Source organism: Harpia harpyja, chromosome 18 (assembly GCF_026419915.1).
Source record: "Harpia harpyja isolate bHarHar1 chromosome 18, bHarHar1 primary haplotype, whole genome shotgun sequence".
Classification (NCBI taxonomy): Eukaryota; Metazoa; Chordata; class Aves; order Accipitriformes; family Accipitridae; genus Harpia; species Harpia harpyja.
The window spans coordinates 17,343,726-17,362,387 of record NC_068957.1 but is presented as its reverse complement, the minus strand read 5'-3'; the positions used below and the strand labels follow the sequence as shown (position 1 = coordinate 17,362,387).

General features: G+C 49.3%; 1 protein-coding gene across 1 annotated transcript in view; it reads left to right on the top strand.

Moving 5' to 3' along the window:
• Positions 1-18,662, top strand: part of GPC3 (glypican 3) — a 153,869-nt gene that overhangs the window by 79,630 nt on the left and 55,577 nt on the right. Inside the window, exons 4-5 of the mRNA XM_052814038.1 lie at positions 12,517-12,650; positions 15,540-15,665. Coding sequence (XP_052669998.1) covers positions 12,517-12,650; positions 15,540-15,665 — 260 coding nt within the window. The remainder of the gene's footprint in view (positions 1-12,516; positions 12,651-15,539; positions 15,666-18,662) is intronic.

Genomic DNA, 18,662 nt, shown 5'->3' with positions numbered 1-18,662 from the left:
CTGGGAGTGTATTTGCAGCTGAGCTTTACAGCTGAACCTCTTTCAGAGTTAAACCAGCCTTATGCTCAGGGTCCTTGCTGAGATCCAGATTTAGTTTACCTGAAGGATGCTACAAGCTGGTGCATGGCAGAAACAGGAGGCTTTTACATCTGGGCTGACTCGCCTGGCTTCTGAGGAGCCCGCAGAGAAGTTACGTCCATGGTGTGAACTGCCGTTCCTCTTATTTAGCTCGGTCCAGACTGTCCCTCCAGACAAGCCATTGCCCTCTATGCTTACTGGGGAATTGGGGAGCTGTCTCTGGGATTCTCTCTCAAAACTGGCCGCACATCTTTGTTTCATCAGAAAGATAAAACCCCCGAGTATCAGCCCCGCGGACACGGCTCCCTCGCTTGCTGTCCAGATTGCTGCAGCGTCCGGCGACCTCTATTAACATAGATGCCTTATTAGCAAAATATATTCTGGCCCATTTCCTTTCCTGAAGATTTTTATCCTTGCTAAGACCCACAGCTTTGCAACGCCAGACTCGTGCTCACCAATATCCATCTCTTTATGCTTTTTACGCTAAACCCTCTTTTGGCCTCATTATCCGTGACTGGAGTTTCCACTAAGACCTCCATCTGGGGTCATTTGCCAGGCATCCTTCATCTTAACCGTGCTGAGTTTACTTCCAGTGACAGTAACCCCTGTGAGTGTTGCTGCCTTAAAACTAGAACTAACTCTCCCATTAGCAATGCTGATGAATGAGCCAAGAACAAGCCAGAAACTTAAAAGTGACCCTCTGCAAAGCAGAAATAGTGCCCAGAGCTGCCCGGGCAGAGCAGAGGCATTTTGTTTTGCGCTGGAGAGGATGAGGGGCTGGGTTGCAGTGAGTGTTTTGCTTTATTTTGAATTCTCTGCCTGTGTGTGGTGCTGTGAATTATATCATTTTTACATCTTACTGTAAAGTGGCTTTGAGGTACCAGGCATGAAAGATGCCATCTACAAATACATTTAGCTGAAAAAAAAATTACAACAAACAATTGAGGCAGATTTTTCAGCCGTCCGCTGCAGCAATGCACCCCTCGTTGCTGGCAGAGCTCTCACGCAGTCCTCTTGGCCTCTTGGGTTACTGCAAAATGAACCGGTGGCCTTTTCCATCCCTACCTGTTGTGTTCCCCCACTAATAAACCCCCAAGGGCATGGAGCCTGCTCTCGGAGGGTGAGGTTTGCTGCTAACTGCATTATTCTTCCAAAGACTCATTTGAGTGAGAGCAGGCTGGCTGTAGAAAGCTGTGCCGATAGCCTACAGCTACTTTGGCGGAGTTATTTCTGTTTAAAAAGGAAAAAAAAAAAAAAAAAGAAAAAGCAAGCCAGCAGTTGGGAAATTCAGCAATTCTTTATGCAGGTGTACCTTTCTAACCTAATCACTTTTCACACCTAATTCTCTTCCGTGCCATCAGCAGTGGTAGAGATGATGCCCTTAGCCGCTGACCTGGAGAGGGCGAGTGAGCCTGGTGGTTGGTGAGGATAATTTGGGGGTGACTGATGTGCTCAGAGTTATGTCTTTCTAAAGCTTAGTAACTCTTGGATTGCATGTATTGATCTGTATCACTGTACAAATAAACTTCATGCTGCTGCTCTCCAGAGCACCAGAGAGCAGCTATTTCCATAGATACTCAGCTGCCTGTGCTGGTATTTAAGTCATCCATCCTCTGTCTCCTCCCTGAGGCACAACCCAAAAAACAGGGAGCGGAGAGTGCTTGAGGACAGCGGGAACCGCGTGAGGTGATGCTGGGATGGCTCTGACCAGCAAAATGGCACCAGTAGCCCAGAGCAGATGGGCCCAAAAGGGTTTGCCCAGCAGATGCTGAAAAATGTCCAGGACGTTTCTAAGCCTTGCTTCATGTAGTTGCCATTGCTGGTTAGGAGCCAGAAAGCACTTCAGTGACACTTTCTACCTGAAGGTTTTGGTGCAAGATTTTTATCTTTTCAGTGAGTTGTGGAAATGCCCAGCTTACAACTTGCAAGGTGAGTGGAAAGTAAAGAAGATGCACAAAAAAGCATTAAAAGTATTTAGTCCCATTTTTTTTTTTTTCAATCTAATGCTTCCCCTCCCTTGTTTTGGAATTGTTGCATATCAGTTTATTGGAATCTGCTTCTCGTAATCAAATTCTAGTCCTCAGTTTGACGATATTAATAAAGGTGTTGTGATAAAGTTGAATTAATTTCATTTCTGTCTGCAAACAGCCTATTGTTGAATGAGTCATTTTAATATATTAATCAGACATGTATAGCATTGTAACGAGGTTAAAAGCGCACACCGATTTCCATTATAAAGATATTCTCAATCAAGCAGAAGCTAATCTAATGCTGTAAGTCATTCTGTAATTCAATTGTACTAACCGCAGTACATGTAAAAACAAGATGTGTTACAACAAAGTCTCAGAAAAGCCCTGCAGATATTTATGTCTTTATAGAAAAGAATGATTTACATTGTCAATAAGCCTGATTTGTCTTTGGGAGAAATATAATTCCTTTATCATGAGCAAAAATCTAATGGGAGTCTTTTTACCTTGTCTGCCATGTTTTGGGTAAATTATCTTGGTGCTGACCTTTAATTGGATTAGGCTAGGACTGTCAGGGAAAAAAAGTTACTATGGATCTGGTAGCTTCAAAACTAAGAAAAATCAACAGATGAAGAAAAAAAAACAGTGAAAAAAGAACACAGGGCCATCCCGAGCCCTTTGTTGGCCTTGAATGGATTAATTTTACCAGCAGCTAATCTCTGCTGTGCGGAGATATTTTTACCACTTTCTGTTAATAACAATTATTACGCTTCTATTTTAGCTTTGCTTGGGGAGATCCATGGCATTGCCACGGGGAGAGCCTTGTGCACCCCTCGCTAGAGGCTGATGTGCTGTGGGGTTGCTCCAGGCTTAGCTGGAAAACAAATGGTTGTAATTATTCTGCTGAAGATATTCAGCAGCTTAAAAACCGTTCAAACGGTTTGGTGAGCTTTGGTGCCTACAGCCTTGTTGTTTTAGCAGAAACTGGTCTTTGGAAAGAGAAAGGTGGATGGAGGGAGCAAAAGGTGGCTGCTGGGCAGGGGGGTTGTTCCTGTGGGGAGGTTAAAATAAGTAGGGTTATGGTCCTTTGTAAGGGATGGGTGAGTGGGGAGGAATGACGGGTACCAAACCCTTCGGGGTTGGAAAGGTTTTCCATTCAGCACAGGAAGGGAGGAGAGCATTTTATAGTGAAAAATACTATTAGTGGCATAAAAACCTTTGGGATGGTTTCAGTACAAACATTTATTGAAGTATAAATCTGAAAAGCTGCGTATACCTGTGAGCGCAGTCTGCACAGGTTGCAAAACAGCCATTGCTTTTTACCTGCTTGATTTGATATCACCAGTTAAAGCAGAGTTAGTGGTAAGCCTTGTGTGCTTTATTTTATATAAATATTACACTTGCTATTGGATTGCTGATAGAGAGAGAGAACTAATTAAGGAGATGGGATATCATCAGTAAATTTTTCTTCCCTGAGATTTTATGAGCAGTAATTTGAAAAGAGCCATATTAAAGTCATTGAGGAACAAGTTAATGCTGCATTTCTAAGAATATTGCCCTTCTACTCAAAGATTATATTCAAGAATAAACAGTGTACAGTAGCTAATTGCTAGCTGACACATTATAATGGCTTTATACTTCCAAAATTGAATCGGTCTGGTTTAAAAAAAAAGAAAAGGCAAAAGTCGTGCAGTAACTTTTTAATTATTTAACAATGTATTTCTCAAAGAATAATTGAATCTCTACTCCTGGCTGCTGGGGGGAAGTTGGACTGGTAGGTATTGACCACATTTGCAACCCAGCTGACATGGCTGCTGTTAAATAACCTATTATAGGCACTGTCTCTGGCTTGCTGGCTTACGATCCAGACTGATGGCAGGTATCTGTTTTTCCTCTCTAAATTAAGCTGCTAGGAATTTATTTCTCTCGGATTGTTCCTTTCTGTAGCGCCGTAGGCACAAACATGGTGCGATATTAAAACCCACAGAAATCTGTGAAGGAAACCAATTAACCCAGGGAAGGAAAATAACAAGCGCACGGCGCTTGCCTGGAGCCGTCGTACTGCCCGGCTTTGCCCCGTGCTGTTTCTCATCGCCCCAGCCTCGGCGGTGGGGGGGACCTCGGTGGGCAGCAGGGCTGCCCCGGGCTCCGCTTCCCCCGGCTGCTGGCGGGACGGGGCAGTCCCAGCCTTTTCCCCGCCGACTCCTCCAAGAGAGCCGGACCTCGCAGCCTGCGCTGAACTTGGTGCTCTCAAAGGGGTTATTGTTCAGTTACTGGTGCTCTGCAACAGGTAGAGGGGCAGAAAGTAATTTTTTTTTTTTTTTTTTTTTCCTTAAACCTCTTGGTAGAACCTGGTAATCCCTCAAGCCAATTCCTTGCTTTGCTTCTCAGTCTGTTGGGATGGAGTAGATTTAATTGCCCGCAACGGGAGGGGCCTGCAGTAGCAATTGTGCAAGCATTATAGTATGCACAAAGCAGAGTTGTACGATTGCAATGTATTTAGCATCCTTAGCAGAAATGGGCTTCGCTACCTTGAGTCCAAATTTTCTGGCAAGTTAGATGATTCAGTGCTAATGTTGAAATCAGCTGGTTGAGTTTGGAGCATCTTCAGCCTCCTTGGGGAATCAGAGTCCCGAAGGCACAGCAGCAGCCTGGGATCAGGAGCAGCCATGCCCCAGCCTCTGCCATGCCCCCACGTTAGCCGCGCAGCACGTCGGGGGCTCGGGACTTCACCAGGAGCTGGGCTCCAGGTGCTGTCGCGTTTTGCTCCTGAACCTAGCTTTGATCAGTCCTGCTTTTCTCTGGATTTTGCTCCACGTCTTCCCTTTTGCTCTGTTGTCACCTTTTAGGCAAGGCTGACTTTTCTTTCCAAGAATAAAGCCTTAGTTTGGTTGTCTAAGAAACATCATATTGCGGAGATCTAGCTTAAAACCATAATGGGTGCATTAGTATGCTACGGGGCCCTGTTCCAGGAAATGTCTCTGCTTGGGAAAACTGTGTAAGCGTGTACTGAAAGTTAAGCAAATGCTTTTTCCTTGACTCTCCTAGTCGGTTGGCTGGGCTGGGTCAGAGCCCTGTCTGGGGCACCAGCCGCCTGCCCTGTGGTTTGCTGCCGAGGTCCGACCATCAGAACTGAAACACCAAATTTTGTGTTAAATATGGAATTAACAAAACACTGGAGGGAAACACTGACTTGAAAAGTTGTGCTTTAATTATATGTCATGGATTATAAAGGCAGAAGGAACAACTGTGACCATTTAGTCTGACTTCCTCCCTACCTATAAATAACAATAAACAGCCTTTTGCTTAAACACAAAGCAGCTTTCTTCGGAGGATTAAACACTGCATGCTGGGGATGCCAGAAAGAAGAAACATCTTGTTTGCATTATTTTATGTAGGTTTGAAAGGGCTCAACTCACGCCGAGGTCACGGCTCCTTTGAGGGAACGGGTATCCTGCGCTGGCAGAAGCCGGGTCAGCGCAGGGGTCGGGATGTGGTGGGACACAGCGTGGAGGTGCCTTGGATGCTGCGGCACAGGTACGGGGGCATCAGGTCCTCCTGGGGACAGGGTGGCATGCCCTAACGGGAGCAGCGATGGAAATGCAGTGGTGGTCTCTGTCTGATTTAAGCTCTTTGAACCCTGACGCAGCAGGGGGAACTGCAGATGGGGATCATCCAGCTTCAGCAATTAGCACCAAGGGTTGAAACCCTTAAAAAGTCCCTTGCGCTCCTCACTGCTCTTCTGAGCTGCTGCACCCACACCCCTCTGCAGGCTCTGGGGTAGAGCGACCACGTAACCACGCGATGCATCGGACCTGCCAGCTCTCGTGTCACCTCTGTCACATCAGTGCACGTGGCTGTGTGGGGAACGCATCCTGCTCCTTGCCCTGAGGACCCAGCACCAGTTAGCCCTTGGGTCACACTGGGGCATGGCGAGTGCCTTGGGCAGCAGCTGGGGTCTGCAAGGGTGGCCGTGCCGTTGGCTCCTCTTCCGTCAATTCCTGAGCCCTCTCTTGTTTTTCTCTCGGTTGGTGGTCAGAGCTGTCTTTGCAGACAAGAAATGAGGCCAGGGAGGGGGCACCCATCGGTCCTCCCTGGGCTCCATGTTCCTCCTGTGACACCAAGCCTCTGCAAAGTGTCTTGTGATGGTCTACGTGAAGGATGGGATCTAAAAATGAAGTTATATGTCTTTATAAAAGTGCCTCGTTAACGCCTCCGTGGTCTGCGGGAGTTTGAAGACCTGGTATTCAAACCAGGTGGTGATGGCCTTCATCGTAACCTGGTCTGGTAGCTGCAGGGGTCCCTGAGCATTTGTAGTGCGTGTTTGCAGCATGTCTTGGGCGTCACCACGGGCACTGATGTGACAGGCGCTCTGTTATTCTAAGCATTAGTGTTTGTGTGCGTTTTACACATTATAGCATTGCATTATTTAAAGGTAATGCATTATTAAATGCTCTTCTCCTCGGCACGGAGAGTAGGTCACTTCCCACGATTCCTGCTGCTCTGCGTGAGTGAGTTAGGATGTTGCCTCTTATGTAATCCTTGCAAGGTGATGTCTGAATAATGGAAATTGTAATACTATAGAGCTGATTAATAACATTTAGGACTCCATTAATGAGGAATTTTAGTGAAATGTGCGTAGAAGACATCTGTGTTATCATACTCGGTTTGTTCCTTCTGCTCGAGTGCCTGGAACCAGAAGAACAATCATTACTTAGTTAATAATGATGTGCTTCCTAAAATAAAGGCTTGTAAATTCATTTTTATGCCCATAATCATATTTTCTGCTGTGAGAAGAGTGAGGGAGCGGGGAGTTGTCTCTTTCCCATCTTTGTGACAAAATGTATATAATGATTACAAGCATATAATAAGAGTGTTTGTCCTAGCTAAATGTTTCTTCGCTTCTGTTAATCAGCATTCGTTTGAGAGTGTGGTGTGCAGTTTGTGGAAGGCGATGCAATCGCTGGGGTAGTGTGGCAGATTTAAATCAGTAATAAAAGCCCTGGGGAAATTAACAAGACAAAACATTAACCACAGACTAAACATTAACATATATTAGCATTTTTATTACACCTGTAGAAATGGTAAATGTGCTTGGTTACTACTATTAAAAAGTTTATGTTCTATCCCACATCATCACAATGTATATTTTTGGTTTAAGCCCTTTAGAATTTAATTAAGCGGATTTCTATAGCAGCGCTTGAGTAATAGACTTCAGGTTCACTTTTATGGTGACTTTGAAGATAAACGGGGCACAAATGCGTTCTTTATAATGCTAATAATACGCGTGATGTGCAGCAGAGTAGGTTGTTAAAAAGAATTGGGAAAGAAGCACCAATGCAGGCAGCTGCGTTACGGAGGCTTTCAGCCTTACTGGTCAAACTGGGTTTCATCGCTGAATGATGCTCAGGGTTTAGTGGGCACCAGTTGGTTCCCCCGAAGGCAGCATGTTTTCTTGAGGTCTGTGGTCGTCTCTTCTGTGCATACCGTAGCAAATCACCCTTTCAGAGGCTGTGTTTGAATCAATTATAATAGTTAATCGCCTTTCAGTTTAATGTGCAGCTTCTCCCAAAGGAAACTCAGGAATAGGTATAAAATGACATACGTGAACTCGAGAGAGCAGAGAAGATTGCGGGAGGAAGTCTTCCAAAATGAGGCCATCCCCTTGAGGGAAGAAAAATACTGTGTCTTCCTGGAGAATGAATCTATAAGCAGAAGAGTTCACAGAGAAGACAAATGGAAACTCCATGTAAAGTTTAAGCAAAGGTCAAATATAGCAAGCTCTCCTTTAGAGCAGAGCGGAGCTCACAGGTTGAATGAGAAGCGGCAGCAGCAGGTATTCAACAGTGTCTAATGCACTCAATTCTCTTCCAAGGGGAAGTTGATTAGCTTTTTCTAAAATCTTCTAGAAAATTACCTTAAAACGCTCTTACTCTTGAAAGTGATGATCAGATTGGCGCTGAGGATCACACGTGTGCTGTTTTCTAATCTTTCTCCCCCTGGATTTGCTTGCTGATGTGCAAGGCAAGGGGTTTTTGCCCTGTGCGGCCGCCCTGCCTCGTGCCTGGGCAACGGAGTGGGTTCGATGGTGGCCCCGGGGCTGCGAGCAATGCCGTCCTGCCGTGGCTGGGCTGGGGGTGCCTGCGGGGGCTTTGCCCTCCATCAGCTGCACCGAGGCTGTGATGCTTTGCACAGAACCTGGTACTGTGGTCACTACTCTTTTTTGGTTTGGGTTTTGTTTTTTTTTTTGACATAATTTAAACCTAGCCCAGCAGTCTCAGTTTCTGTTGGCTTGCGGGCACCCACGTGGACCAGTGTTGTGCTTTACAGCCTTGCAGTCGACCCGGCTGGAAGCAGCCGTGGTGGTGGATCTGGTCCCTGGCTGTTCACGGCGCATCGTTTCCATGCAGCTGCAAACAGGTTCCCTGCAGTCCTCCGGCACCTCTTACCTTAAATTAATGGCGAAGCATTAAAGCAGGCTGATAGTGCTACTCCATTAGCTTTGTCCCTGTGCTCCTCTCAAATCAATGTTCCCTCTAAAGCGGAGCCATTACACGGTGTGCGGCTCCCAGGGGCATCGGGAGCCAGCTGCTTCCCTGTCCGGCATGGGGACCGTCAGCAGCCGGTGGGCCCTGGGGAGCCGTGAGGTCCCCGAGGAGCTGTGCCCGACCGGCGGGCACGGTCTCTCCCTGTGGCTGGAATAAAGAAATGGAGTGGTGGGTAGCGGTTGGCAGGAGGTAAAGTGTTCCCCTCGTGGCCTGGGTCACGCTCGCGTGGAGGAGGCTAATGAAATCGGGGAATTAGCGAGTTTGTTAATGAGCTGGGGCAGGGAAATTTATCTTCAGCTGTTAAAGTATCAGTGGCTTTAGGGGCTTGTAAAAGTTCAGGGCTTGGGGAAGATTTTGCTTGCCTTGTGTCCCCTTGGGGCAGTTTTTTGTTGGACTGGCAGATTTTCTTAAAAACAAACAAAAAAACCCAACCCCCGTTGCCTAAAAACTACACTGCCATTTGATTTACTTACTCATTTTTTCGTGGTCTGATGTTTCAAACTTCAGCCTGTTCTGGGACAGTGTGTGACATGAAATATGAGACTGCACGGCTCTTGCACTGATGAATATACTTTAGATAAGGACTCGTGTATATTTATGATCCCGCTGATAGCGTGCAGAGCCCGAGAAGAGCTGGTGGTTCCGTTCTGTTGATTTGCTTTGAATTTCACGTTTATATTTGTGTGGCGGGAGGCAATCACGTATTACCGCTGTCGCTCAATACTAGTTTAGCACACACGATTAGATATGCTGCCTTCCTTTTGCTCTCACTCTTGCAGGCTTACCACCTTGCCAGGGATCTGGCTGTCCTTGCTCCGCTGCTCCTGCCAAAGCAAGCGATGCCTGGAGAGCTGAAGCATCACACTTTTTCCCCCTGCCACGGTCTGAGGCTTGTGTTGTCCCCTCTCTGACTGCCCTGCAGTTGCATTTTTCTGGACTTCTTAAAATTTGGAGCTCACTTTAAAATAGCGGTGATTAGGAAGAGGCTGGGAAACCGAGTTCACGTGTTCCTGAGCTTGCAGTGGGGACTCAAAAAGGGGGAAAGATTGAAACAGGATTTCTGAGCTGTTGTCCTAGGACCACTTGTGGCCCAGCAGACTTTGGCAGATGGTTTGTGAAATCCTTCCCTCCCCCCAAAAGCGCACGTGATGCCAACCCTGCAAATGAGCAGGCAATCTGTTACTTCTACATTCTCTCACTTTATTTAAAGTTCAAATCTCAGCCGGGTTTTTGTTTGACTAAAACGAGACAATCATTTCACCGTGACTTTGCAAGATGGGCTGCAGGGTTGGGTTTTTTTTCCTGAAAAGGTTAATTGGTCCTTGAATAACTAACTAACTGACTAACTAAAAATTTGGACGCACTGCTCAAACTTTCCCCCTTCTATCCATGAACATTTAATCTGCTGTCCCATGTCAGGGCTAACAGTCCCGTTTGTGGTTTCATCACTCGCAGGAGCCTGTGGTACCCAGATGCCGTGCGGGGCTGCGAGGATGCGGCTGAGCTGCAGCTCCCGTGCAGGAGCTGGGAGCAGAGAGGCCGCGATACCTTCGGTGCCGGGTGGGAGATGAGGCAGCCCCGGTCTGCCCGGCTGCTTTGCTTTTTGAAGCATGCTCTTGAGTGGTGCCATTGTTCGCACTGTCGCTCCGGCCCTCCCCTCCCATTCAGCGCGTCTCAGCATCCTTGGGGAAAAAGCCTTGATCCTGGACTTGCTCTTCTCTCGGGGTTCAATAGGCTTCGCCAGCTGAAAGGCAGGCTTGGGAAAGGGAAAGGGGGGCTTTTCACAGAGCTGGGGAGAATCAAAGGGAGTCATCACAAATGGCAGCTTAAAATATCCGACCTTTTCCCACTTCTCTGCTTTACGTGCCCGTGCAGAGCACGGGTGCAGCGATGCTGCTTTGTGGCGTCGCTCGTTCTGTGGCCGCTGTCCTGTAGCTTTTGCATACGTTGTGTTTCCCCGGGATGGTTTCGTGGCAGGTCTCATCTCTGACCTCTGTGCGGGCTTGGAGGGCGCCTTTGTGGGGGGGAGGTCCGGAGACCCCCGTGCATCCTCGCGCTCTCCTGCTGATCTGCCCATTGCAGGGACGGTGGCACCAGCCAGCACAGAGAGAGCATGGGACGTGCAGACCCTTTCTGCCGTGGTGGGGTCTCAGGTGTCCCAAATGCCCTTGTCCAGGTCTCTTGCTGCGCCATGATTTTCTCCTAGTCCTGGCTGCCTGCATCGGGGGACTACCTGCAAATCTTACGAGAGAGGGATGAGTGCTAAAGGAAAACCCAAAAGGCAAAGAAAACAGCCCAAAATATGGTGTTTGTTTTTCTTGCTCCCTTTCTCCCTCCCTCTGTCTTTTAAGCCAGCCACGTGACGTAGGGAGGGCAGTAGGGCTGATACATTCTTCTGCAAGACTTGGGTTTGGCCAGGCAGAGAGGAAACACAGCCAAGGGAGTGCAGCGGAGAAAAATCCAGGTAAGATGCTGCAGAAACTGCTCCCCCAGCAAGCTGCAGGAGGAGCCGCTTCGGCAGAGGGAACCGCAGGTGCAGAAGGGTCCGGTGGCAGCATCTCTTCCCACCGTGCTGTGAACCAGAAATGGCAGTGCCCGGCTCCCAGGAGGTTTCTTTTTTACTCTTCACTGTATGGCAGCCAGAGCAAACAAACTGTGCTGCTCTTGATAATGAAAGAGGTGACATTACTAATTTATTTGCCCACCCGAATGCAGGATGTAATAGAACAGAATTAATCTCTTCTCTTTACACATCAGATGATTGTAGCTTTGGGCAGCAGGTGTGCTTTTAGCCTCCGGTGTGCGGCTAACTGGGAGTTTAGCTGTCTGCCTTGGTTCGGTGTGGCGCGAAGGTAAATGAGGTGCTGCAAGGAGCAGGAATTTTAGGGGTACGTAGTTGGTCCCAAGCCTGGATGCGGGTGGTGGGATGAGGCTCAAGGAAAGAGGGGTTGGTAATAGCTGTGGTGCCTTCGTGGTCCCGGCAATCGGCTGAGCCCCTTTCACAACCCAGCATGGATGAGTCCTGCGGAATAGCGCAGCGTGTGGTTCAAAAGGCGAGTTTCCCAGCGGCAGCCGTGCCTCGGGGGGACAGCTGTCCCTCGGTGGCCTCCCAGGGAAGGAAATGGCTGCAAATCCAGCTGCAGCAGGGACTGCAGCGGCAGCTGCAGCGCTGCTGGCTGAGTCTCAGGCCAGTGGCCATGCAGGAGAGCTTTAATGAGGAGTTTTGGATTCCTTCCCTCACCGCTGCAGCTGGTTACCGAATCATCTGTATGCTAATGAGCTAATTTGTGTCATTAACAGAGCCCTGTTAATCAAGACCTCCCATGGTATGACTGGGCTGTAGCCACAATGCTTGCTGTATTTTAGGCCCTGATTTTTTTAATTAGTAACGATGTGTATGATGCTCATCCCTGGACACCTGCAGCGCAGCCCGTGTGGATGCTGAGCTGCCTTGAGATGCAGAACCAGGGTCTTAGGATTTACCTTCAGAGAGGAGGTGTTTCCTAAAAGTCTGGCTAAAGAGGTGGAGTGTAGAGTCTTGAGATGCCATGGCTTTCAGCAAGGAAGGAGCAGGGAACGTCTCAAGCTCCCTCCTGCCAGCATGAGTTTAACCCGGCACAGGGAGATTTGCCGGTCATGCCTGCAGCTCAGGGGTTTTGATAGCCACAGGGGCACTTTGATGCCCAAAAATCTTGCCTGAAGTTTCCTGCCTTCCCTCCCACAGGGTGGGTATTTGTACAAGAGTGAGGTTGCAGCCTCAGGGCAGCAGTTTGCTTTCAGGTGCTGGCATGAGCTATGGGAGAGACAGGGATGATGGGATGACAGACCAGCTCATGTGCACGTGCCAGTCTGCATCTCAGCTATTTTCCTGCAGTGTTTCTGGTCCCAGCACTTCTTCATGCTGCTGCGTTTGTGTTTTCCAGATCAGCCGGTTATGTGGCCACGCTCAGCAGAGGCAGTATCGATCAGCTAATTACCCTGAAGACCTTTTCGTTGACAAGAAAGTCCTGAAAGTGACTCAGATCGAGCAAGAAGAAACTTTGTCGAGCAGGAGGAGGTGAGAATACTCCGGCTGAGTGCAGTGCCCGCGGGATGAGCTGCAGGAGTGGTCGCTGTATGGGATGGCCCTGTGGAAGCAGTTGGAAGAGCTCCTTGTTTCCCTTACCCATAAACCTGCAGCTGATTTTGACTCTGAATGTGAGAGCTGCTCTGTGGCTGGCTCTGAAGTGCAGCGAGGTGTCTACATGTGTTTTCTTACCTAATGCTTTTTTTTTTTCCAACCTGTAAAACTGCCTCCTGCTTTCCATCTTTGTTTTGCTTTTTTGCAATACACCAAACACAGAGGTTCATACACCAAATGCCTTGTCTGGGTTTCTTCGTCACTGCTGTAGTGCCAGAAATACTCACAAGTGTAGTTATAGGTGGAAATGGTCACTCTAGCCTGAAACGTTGTGTGTAACACTTTGTGTGTAGGTAAGGGGGACTCATTTCACTTTTTTTTTTTGTGCAGTCTTTTACGGTAGTTCAGGGATTTTAACAGCCTTTTACTGAATATTATCAAAGTGAAGCAGGTGCCTCTGCTGCTGGCGCTGCACCCTGTGCTTCCTTCCCTCTGTAAATAGAAGCTGTAATTCAGTGGGCTCACGCTGGTGTGTTAGGGAGAAGCATCTCCCCTCTGGATCTGAAAGCGCACCCAGAGATGTGCAGTGCCTCTACTGCTCTCTTGAATACAAGAAAAAACCCCTGCGGAAGAGAAACAGGCAAGCTTGGCAATTTTTGGAATTGGGGATAGACTAAGTTGGATGGATTTCTCTTTAAAGAGTAACAGGGCCACATTCTTGGTACGGTTCCCATGAGATATAGCACCAGGGCTTGCATTCCTCTGTTGTCTCAACACGTCGGAGGGTTACACAGCCCAGGCTCTGCCAGAGATGTCCTTTGAGGACTGTGAAGTCTAATGAAATCTGCTGTGATGAATTACGTGAGCTCATACCTGCAGATATGGAGGAGTTTCTCCCTTCCCTTCCCCCTCCTGCCCGGCGGGGAGCTCTGCTGCCCGGGAAAGTTTTCTTCCATCCATTTTCCCCAGCACTGCCAGGGTCTGCGGGACGGGGAGCAAGGCAGTGCCTAGGTTGTAAGGAGCTGGGTGCGATGGGCTTGTCCTGCTCAGGGTTTGGTGTTACTGAAGACCCAGGTCTTGCCTCATTTTGGCTTTCAAAACGGTGTTGGTTGGACCTCCTGCCCCACCGTAAAGCCAGTGCAGGAGATGGCCGTAGGAGGTGGTTGATGCAGGAGGTGAACATCCGAAGCACCCCTCCAATTTGTGCAGGGGGGTTGTGAGCTGAACTCCCACCCTTTGGAGGGGCTTCAGGCAAACCCTTGTTTATTGGCATGGACGGTGGTGGATGGATTGGTGCCTTGTGGTGACCCAAGGGAGGACTTGGGTGGCCTTCTGCCTCCATCGGCCGCCGGCTCTGCCTGCGCTGGGCTCTGTCAGCCCGGTCAGAGCAGACACAGGCTCCTCGTTAGCAAAAAGGCAGAGCAGAGCAGCGCAGGCTGCCTTCCCTGGCGCTGGGGCCTCTTCTCCTTGTTTCGCCTGCCCCCAGCTGGCAGCTGGGGGCTTCGTCTGGAGAGGGACCCCCATGAAATCCCCAAGCAAAGAGGGATGGAGGGAGCTGGGCACCCCCTCTGCACCCCAGCCTGCCTAAGCTTGCTGTCTGAGAGCCTGGTGTTGCTGGGCACCTGCCCACAGCTGGCAGGGCACGGAGGTCCCACCGCTGCGGGCACCGAGGGGATGCCACTGCGAGCGCTCCCACCTCGAGGTGCTGATCCCTCGTCATCCCTCCCGGGGAGGAAGGAGGCCGAGAAGTAACCCCTTGCCAAAGGGGGGAAACGCGCTGAACGCAAGCCAGGAGGCTGTGAGGCCAAGCGTTACTTCCTCCAGTCCCTGCTATTCATATTCTCATACTATTTGTGCCATTTACCTAATTAAATCTGCCAGTGTTTCCCGGTGACAGCTGCTGAGTGCCCCCGAGGCGGCAGGCCTGGGCTGGGGGGACGGGCGCATCTCGCTCCCGCAGCCCCCGTCCCCTTTCTGGTGGCTGTCAGAGTCCCCGGGATCAGCCTGTGTCCTGGCACCTCTGGACTGCTGCCGAAGGGGACCTGCCGGGGACAGAGGTCCTTGGAGCTGGGAAGGGGGGGTGCAGGGTGGAGGTGCAGCCGGATTCACATCCCCTCTGTCTGGCACAAGCACTGCTCCAGCGGCTCCTCCTGCCTTCCCGGGGCAGAGACGTTTTGCTGAATGTAACCTGTCCCTTTGAATACAGACTGTGACCCCACGGCCAGCCCAGCATACACCTTGAAATCCTGTATTTTCGGCAGTGCAGCATGAAACCGGGCGTTACCCATCTGTACAGGTCTGTGCTGAGAGTGTCTGCTCCGGTCTGCCACCAAAAATGCCGCCTGCCCTTGCAGGCGTGTCAGATGGCTGATGTCAGGCAGACAAAGTGACAAGGCTGTCCTTTCCTGAAGGGCCTCCATCGTCTTCTGCAAAGCAGAGGGGACTGCTGGCAGCCTGAGCACTTGCTGCTCAATTGCACCCGATGTATGCACGGCCTGAGCCAGCAGCACCTTTCCTTAGGTGCTGTGAGAGCGCAGAGAGTGTGCCTGGCTTTGGCGTGCTGCACAGTTGGGCTGAGGTTCTGCTGCCCTCCCGTCCCAGGCAGTTTTGCCCTGAGAAACACGGATTCAGCTCTTGACTGAATAACATCAGGGGACGATGCAAAATGCTACTTGAGGTCAGAAATAAGACCGATGCTTCATGGTTTGTTTGCACCCAGCTGCTTCCTTGTTGTGTTTTTGTGACTACCTTCACTGGTTAAAATGCACCAACCCCATCTTCTTTTCCTCTTCTAACTGAGCACCATTTTTCTCCCCTTTCTTCCAGGGAACTCATTACAAAGCTGAAGTCCCACAGCAGTTTTTACAGCAGCTTGCCAGAGTACATCTGCAACCACAGCTCTGCTGTTCAGAACGACACTCTTTGCTGGAACGGACAAGAAGTTGTGGAGAGGTGAATCACATCTTCCTTTCCCTCCCTCTCCCCAGCACTGTTTATCTTGTGTTAACCAGGCGCAGGAGTGGTCTGTGACCAGGACACTGCTCGTTCCCTTAAGAAACCTTTTGCGGAGCCGGTGTCCACCTGCACTGCAGCTCAGATGGATGTGCAAAGTCTGCGAGGAGAAGTGGTTGCGTGCTGCCCTCCACTGAGTTTTCTGCACTCTGCTGTGAAAACCCTGCAGCCATGAGTGCTTTTGGTCGGAGCGGGTTGGTAGTGGTGAGCCAGAGAGAGGAGAGCAGCAGCAGCCCAGCGTAGCTGTGCTCCCGTGGGAGGGTGCACCACAGTGCCTGGAGTAGCTCCTCCGGAGTAGCGATGGGGGCATTGCCACCGTGCACTGCGTTGGGGTGGGGATGTCTCCAGCCTGGCTCTGTGCAGCGGTAGCAGGAGAGCATGGCTGGCATCCCCTGCCCCATCCAGGGAGTGACAAGGAAGACCGCCTTGCTGGGTTTCTCCTTGGCCATGGCTCTGTGCTGGAGGAGGTCAGGACCGCTTTGCTCTGGTGGTGCCGCTGCTGCCATCTGACTGTCTCCTTGCAGCCGAGCCCCGGCTGTCCTTTCTGGATGGAGCTATTCACACCAGGGTCCAGCTCATGCCCTGGCTGCTTTTCCCTGCCCCACTCGCCAGTTCTGAGGATGTCCTGGTGGTGACTGTGAGGTTACTGAAGACAGGCAAATACAGGATTCATAGTGTAAAGGGGAAGGAAGTGTTAATAGAAATGGAGGTTTTTCTTGCAAAAAACGCCCCTCGGGAATGTTAAAGAATGTGGAAATAGAACTTGGAAATGTTTTTTATAATTATACATAAATCTCTAATCACCCTACTTTGCAAAGCATCCTTTGCTATTAAGTAGTTTGCATAAGGGAAGAAATAGAAATAAAATCAGGAAGTGGTGAAATGTTGAGATATTAATTATGACTTCTTGATCAGTAACCTCGGGTGGTAATTAGCCTGTACTTGCAATACTGACCTGAAACACTGAAGGGACCAAAATAGCATCAAACTATATTTTGAAAAAAATTGCTCAAGCATGTTAAGATCACACGCTTAATAAAATGTACGTACTTTGCCTAAGGAAAAAAGTGTCCTCTATCTGGACTTATTTCTGGAAAATCTTGAGTTTCCATGCCTAAGTGAGAAGTTCAGTTGGAAAAAAAAGATAATTTCAGTGTTGTCTCACTGATTGTTAATTAAAACTTCTTAAACAGTGCCATAAACACTGCAGCTTTGCAGGGGAGGGCCTAGGGTGAGGTCTTTGCTTATGACAGTTCACTGGGGCCATAGCCAGTGGCCCTGGTCCTGGTCCTGCTGATGCCACGGCTGGGTGAAGTGGCAGCAATGGGAAGGTGCTGAGTCCAGATCCTCCCACAAATGTAAGTTCAGAGTTATTTGCAGATTAAACATGACTTTAGATGATAGCCTTCTTCAGCTTTCTGCTGAGAATACCAGTGGACCTTCATAGGCAGAGATGTCACCCTAGCTCCCCTGCTGCAATGCCGCAGCATCGGTGACACAATACGGCAGGTCACGTAGGTGCCACAGCATGGGGAGGGGGCAAGGCAGGGAGAGGATAAAGTGTGTGTGCATGAAGGGGGCACAAGATTTCAGCCCCTGGCTGTGAAGTTGAGGATTAAATCCTCTGCTGTGCTTGAAGAGAGCATGCCTTTCCACTCCTCCTTGCCCGCTCTGATCTATTGCACAGATGTCACCACCTCTGCCAGCTCCTATGAAATACTAATAACAGCTCCTTTGCAGACAGATATTGGAGTTTTTTGCTGCAAGCAGAGAAGGGTGCTGAGAGTTAAATCCCCCATCCCCTCACAGGGACATCAGTGGTGTCCTGGAGGGGGAAACTCTTGCTGGCTGGGCAAGGAAAGCAGTGTGGATGGTGGCTCACATGGAGGAGGAGATTTGAAGACTGTGATTTGACACCATGAAGGCAGGGTGTTCAGGAAGGAAGGCAAATGGGTGCACAAAATGGAAATAGCTATTGCCCCTTAAAAGCATTGACTGCCTTCCCACCTTGTATTTTTAGCATCTGCAGCTGTAACCCTTCCCAGGGTGACCCTCTCCCCTCCATAGGCTGAGAAAGTGTCTCATACCTGGTGGTGTTTCTGCTGATGAAACTACAGGGGGAACTCAGCTAAATAAAGCTGAACTAAGATAGTGGTCCAGGGTGCTCCTCCCCCAGGACCAATTTGCAGAATGTTTCAAATAGAAGCAAACATGTAGTTAAAATGGTCTCTGAAGCCAATTGCATTGCTTCACGTGGAGCTGAAACTGACTGCTTCACGTGCTTGGACTTCCCAGCGTGGCATCTCTTTCAGAGAGTCTGGGAGGATTCCTGAAAATCAGGAGCATTTAAGGTAATGGTGCTCGAGTACCCTAAACCACCAGTTTCTTTATTTCAGTGTTTTCCCCAAGAGGGAGCCAAGCAGCTGTTCACCAAGTAGGAGCTCTTTCGCAAGCTGCTCTGAGAATGTGCATTATGTACTGGAGTGTTTCTGGCGTGGCTACAGCAATTCTTCTGCTGGACTGATGTGCACTTCTTGGTCATCAAACTCCATCTTGCCACTTTTTGCAAAAAACCTGGTGGTTTTTGAATACCCAGTATTAATTTCAGGATGCTGACCTGGTAGTTGTCCCACTCGTGTAACAGCTGCCAGAAAGAAGGGTCTGATTTTCTAGGTTTTGGGCATGTAAAATATACTGTATATCTTAATGTTTCCCTCTTGCTTTGTTGGATATTGGCTTTTGCAAATCAGATCTTCCTGACTGAAAGTTCGGCAGGCTGGACAGGAGGAGCCGCTCATGCCTTGCACTTAACCTGCTGTGCGTGGTTGCTGTAGCTGGATACGTTTCACCTCAGGGCAGGATTGAGTTGCCTGAGCGTGGGCACCACGTGCAACCTGAGACCCCTTCGAGATTCTGGGACATCCATAGGAAGATCTA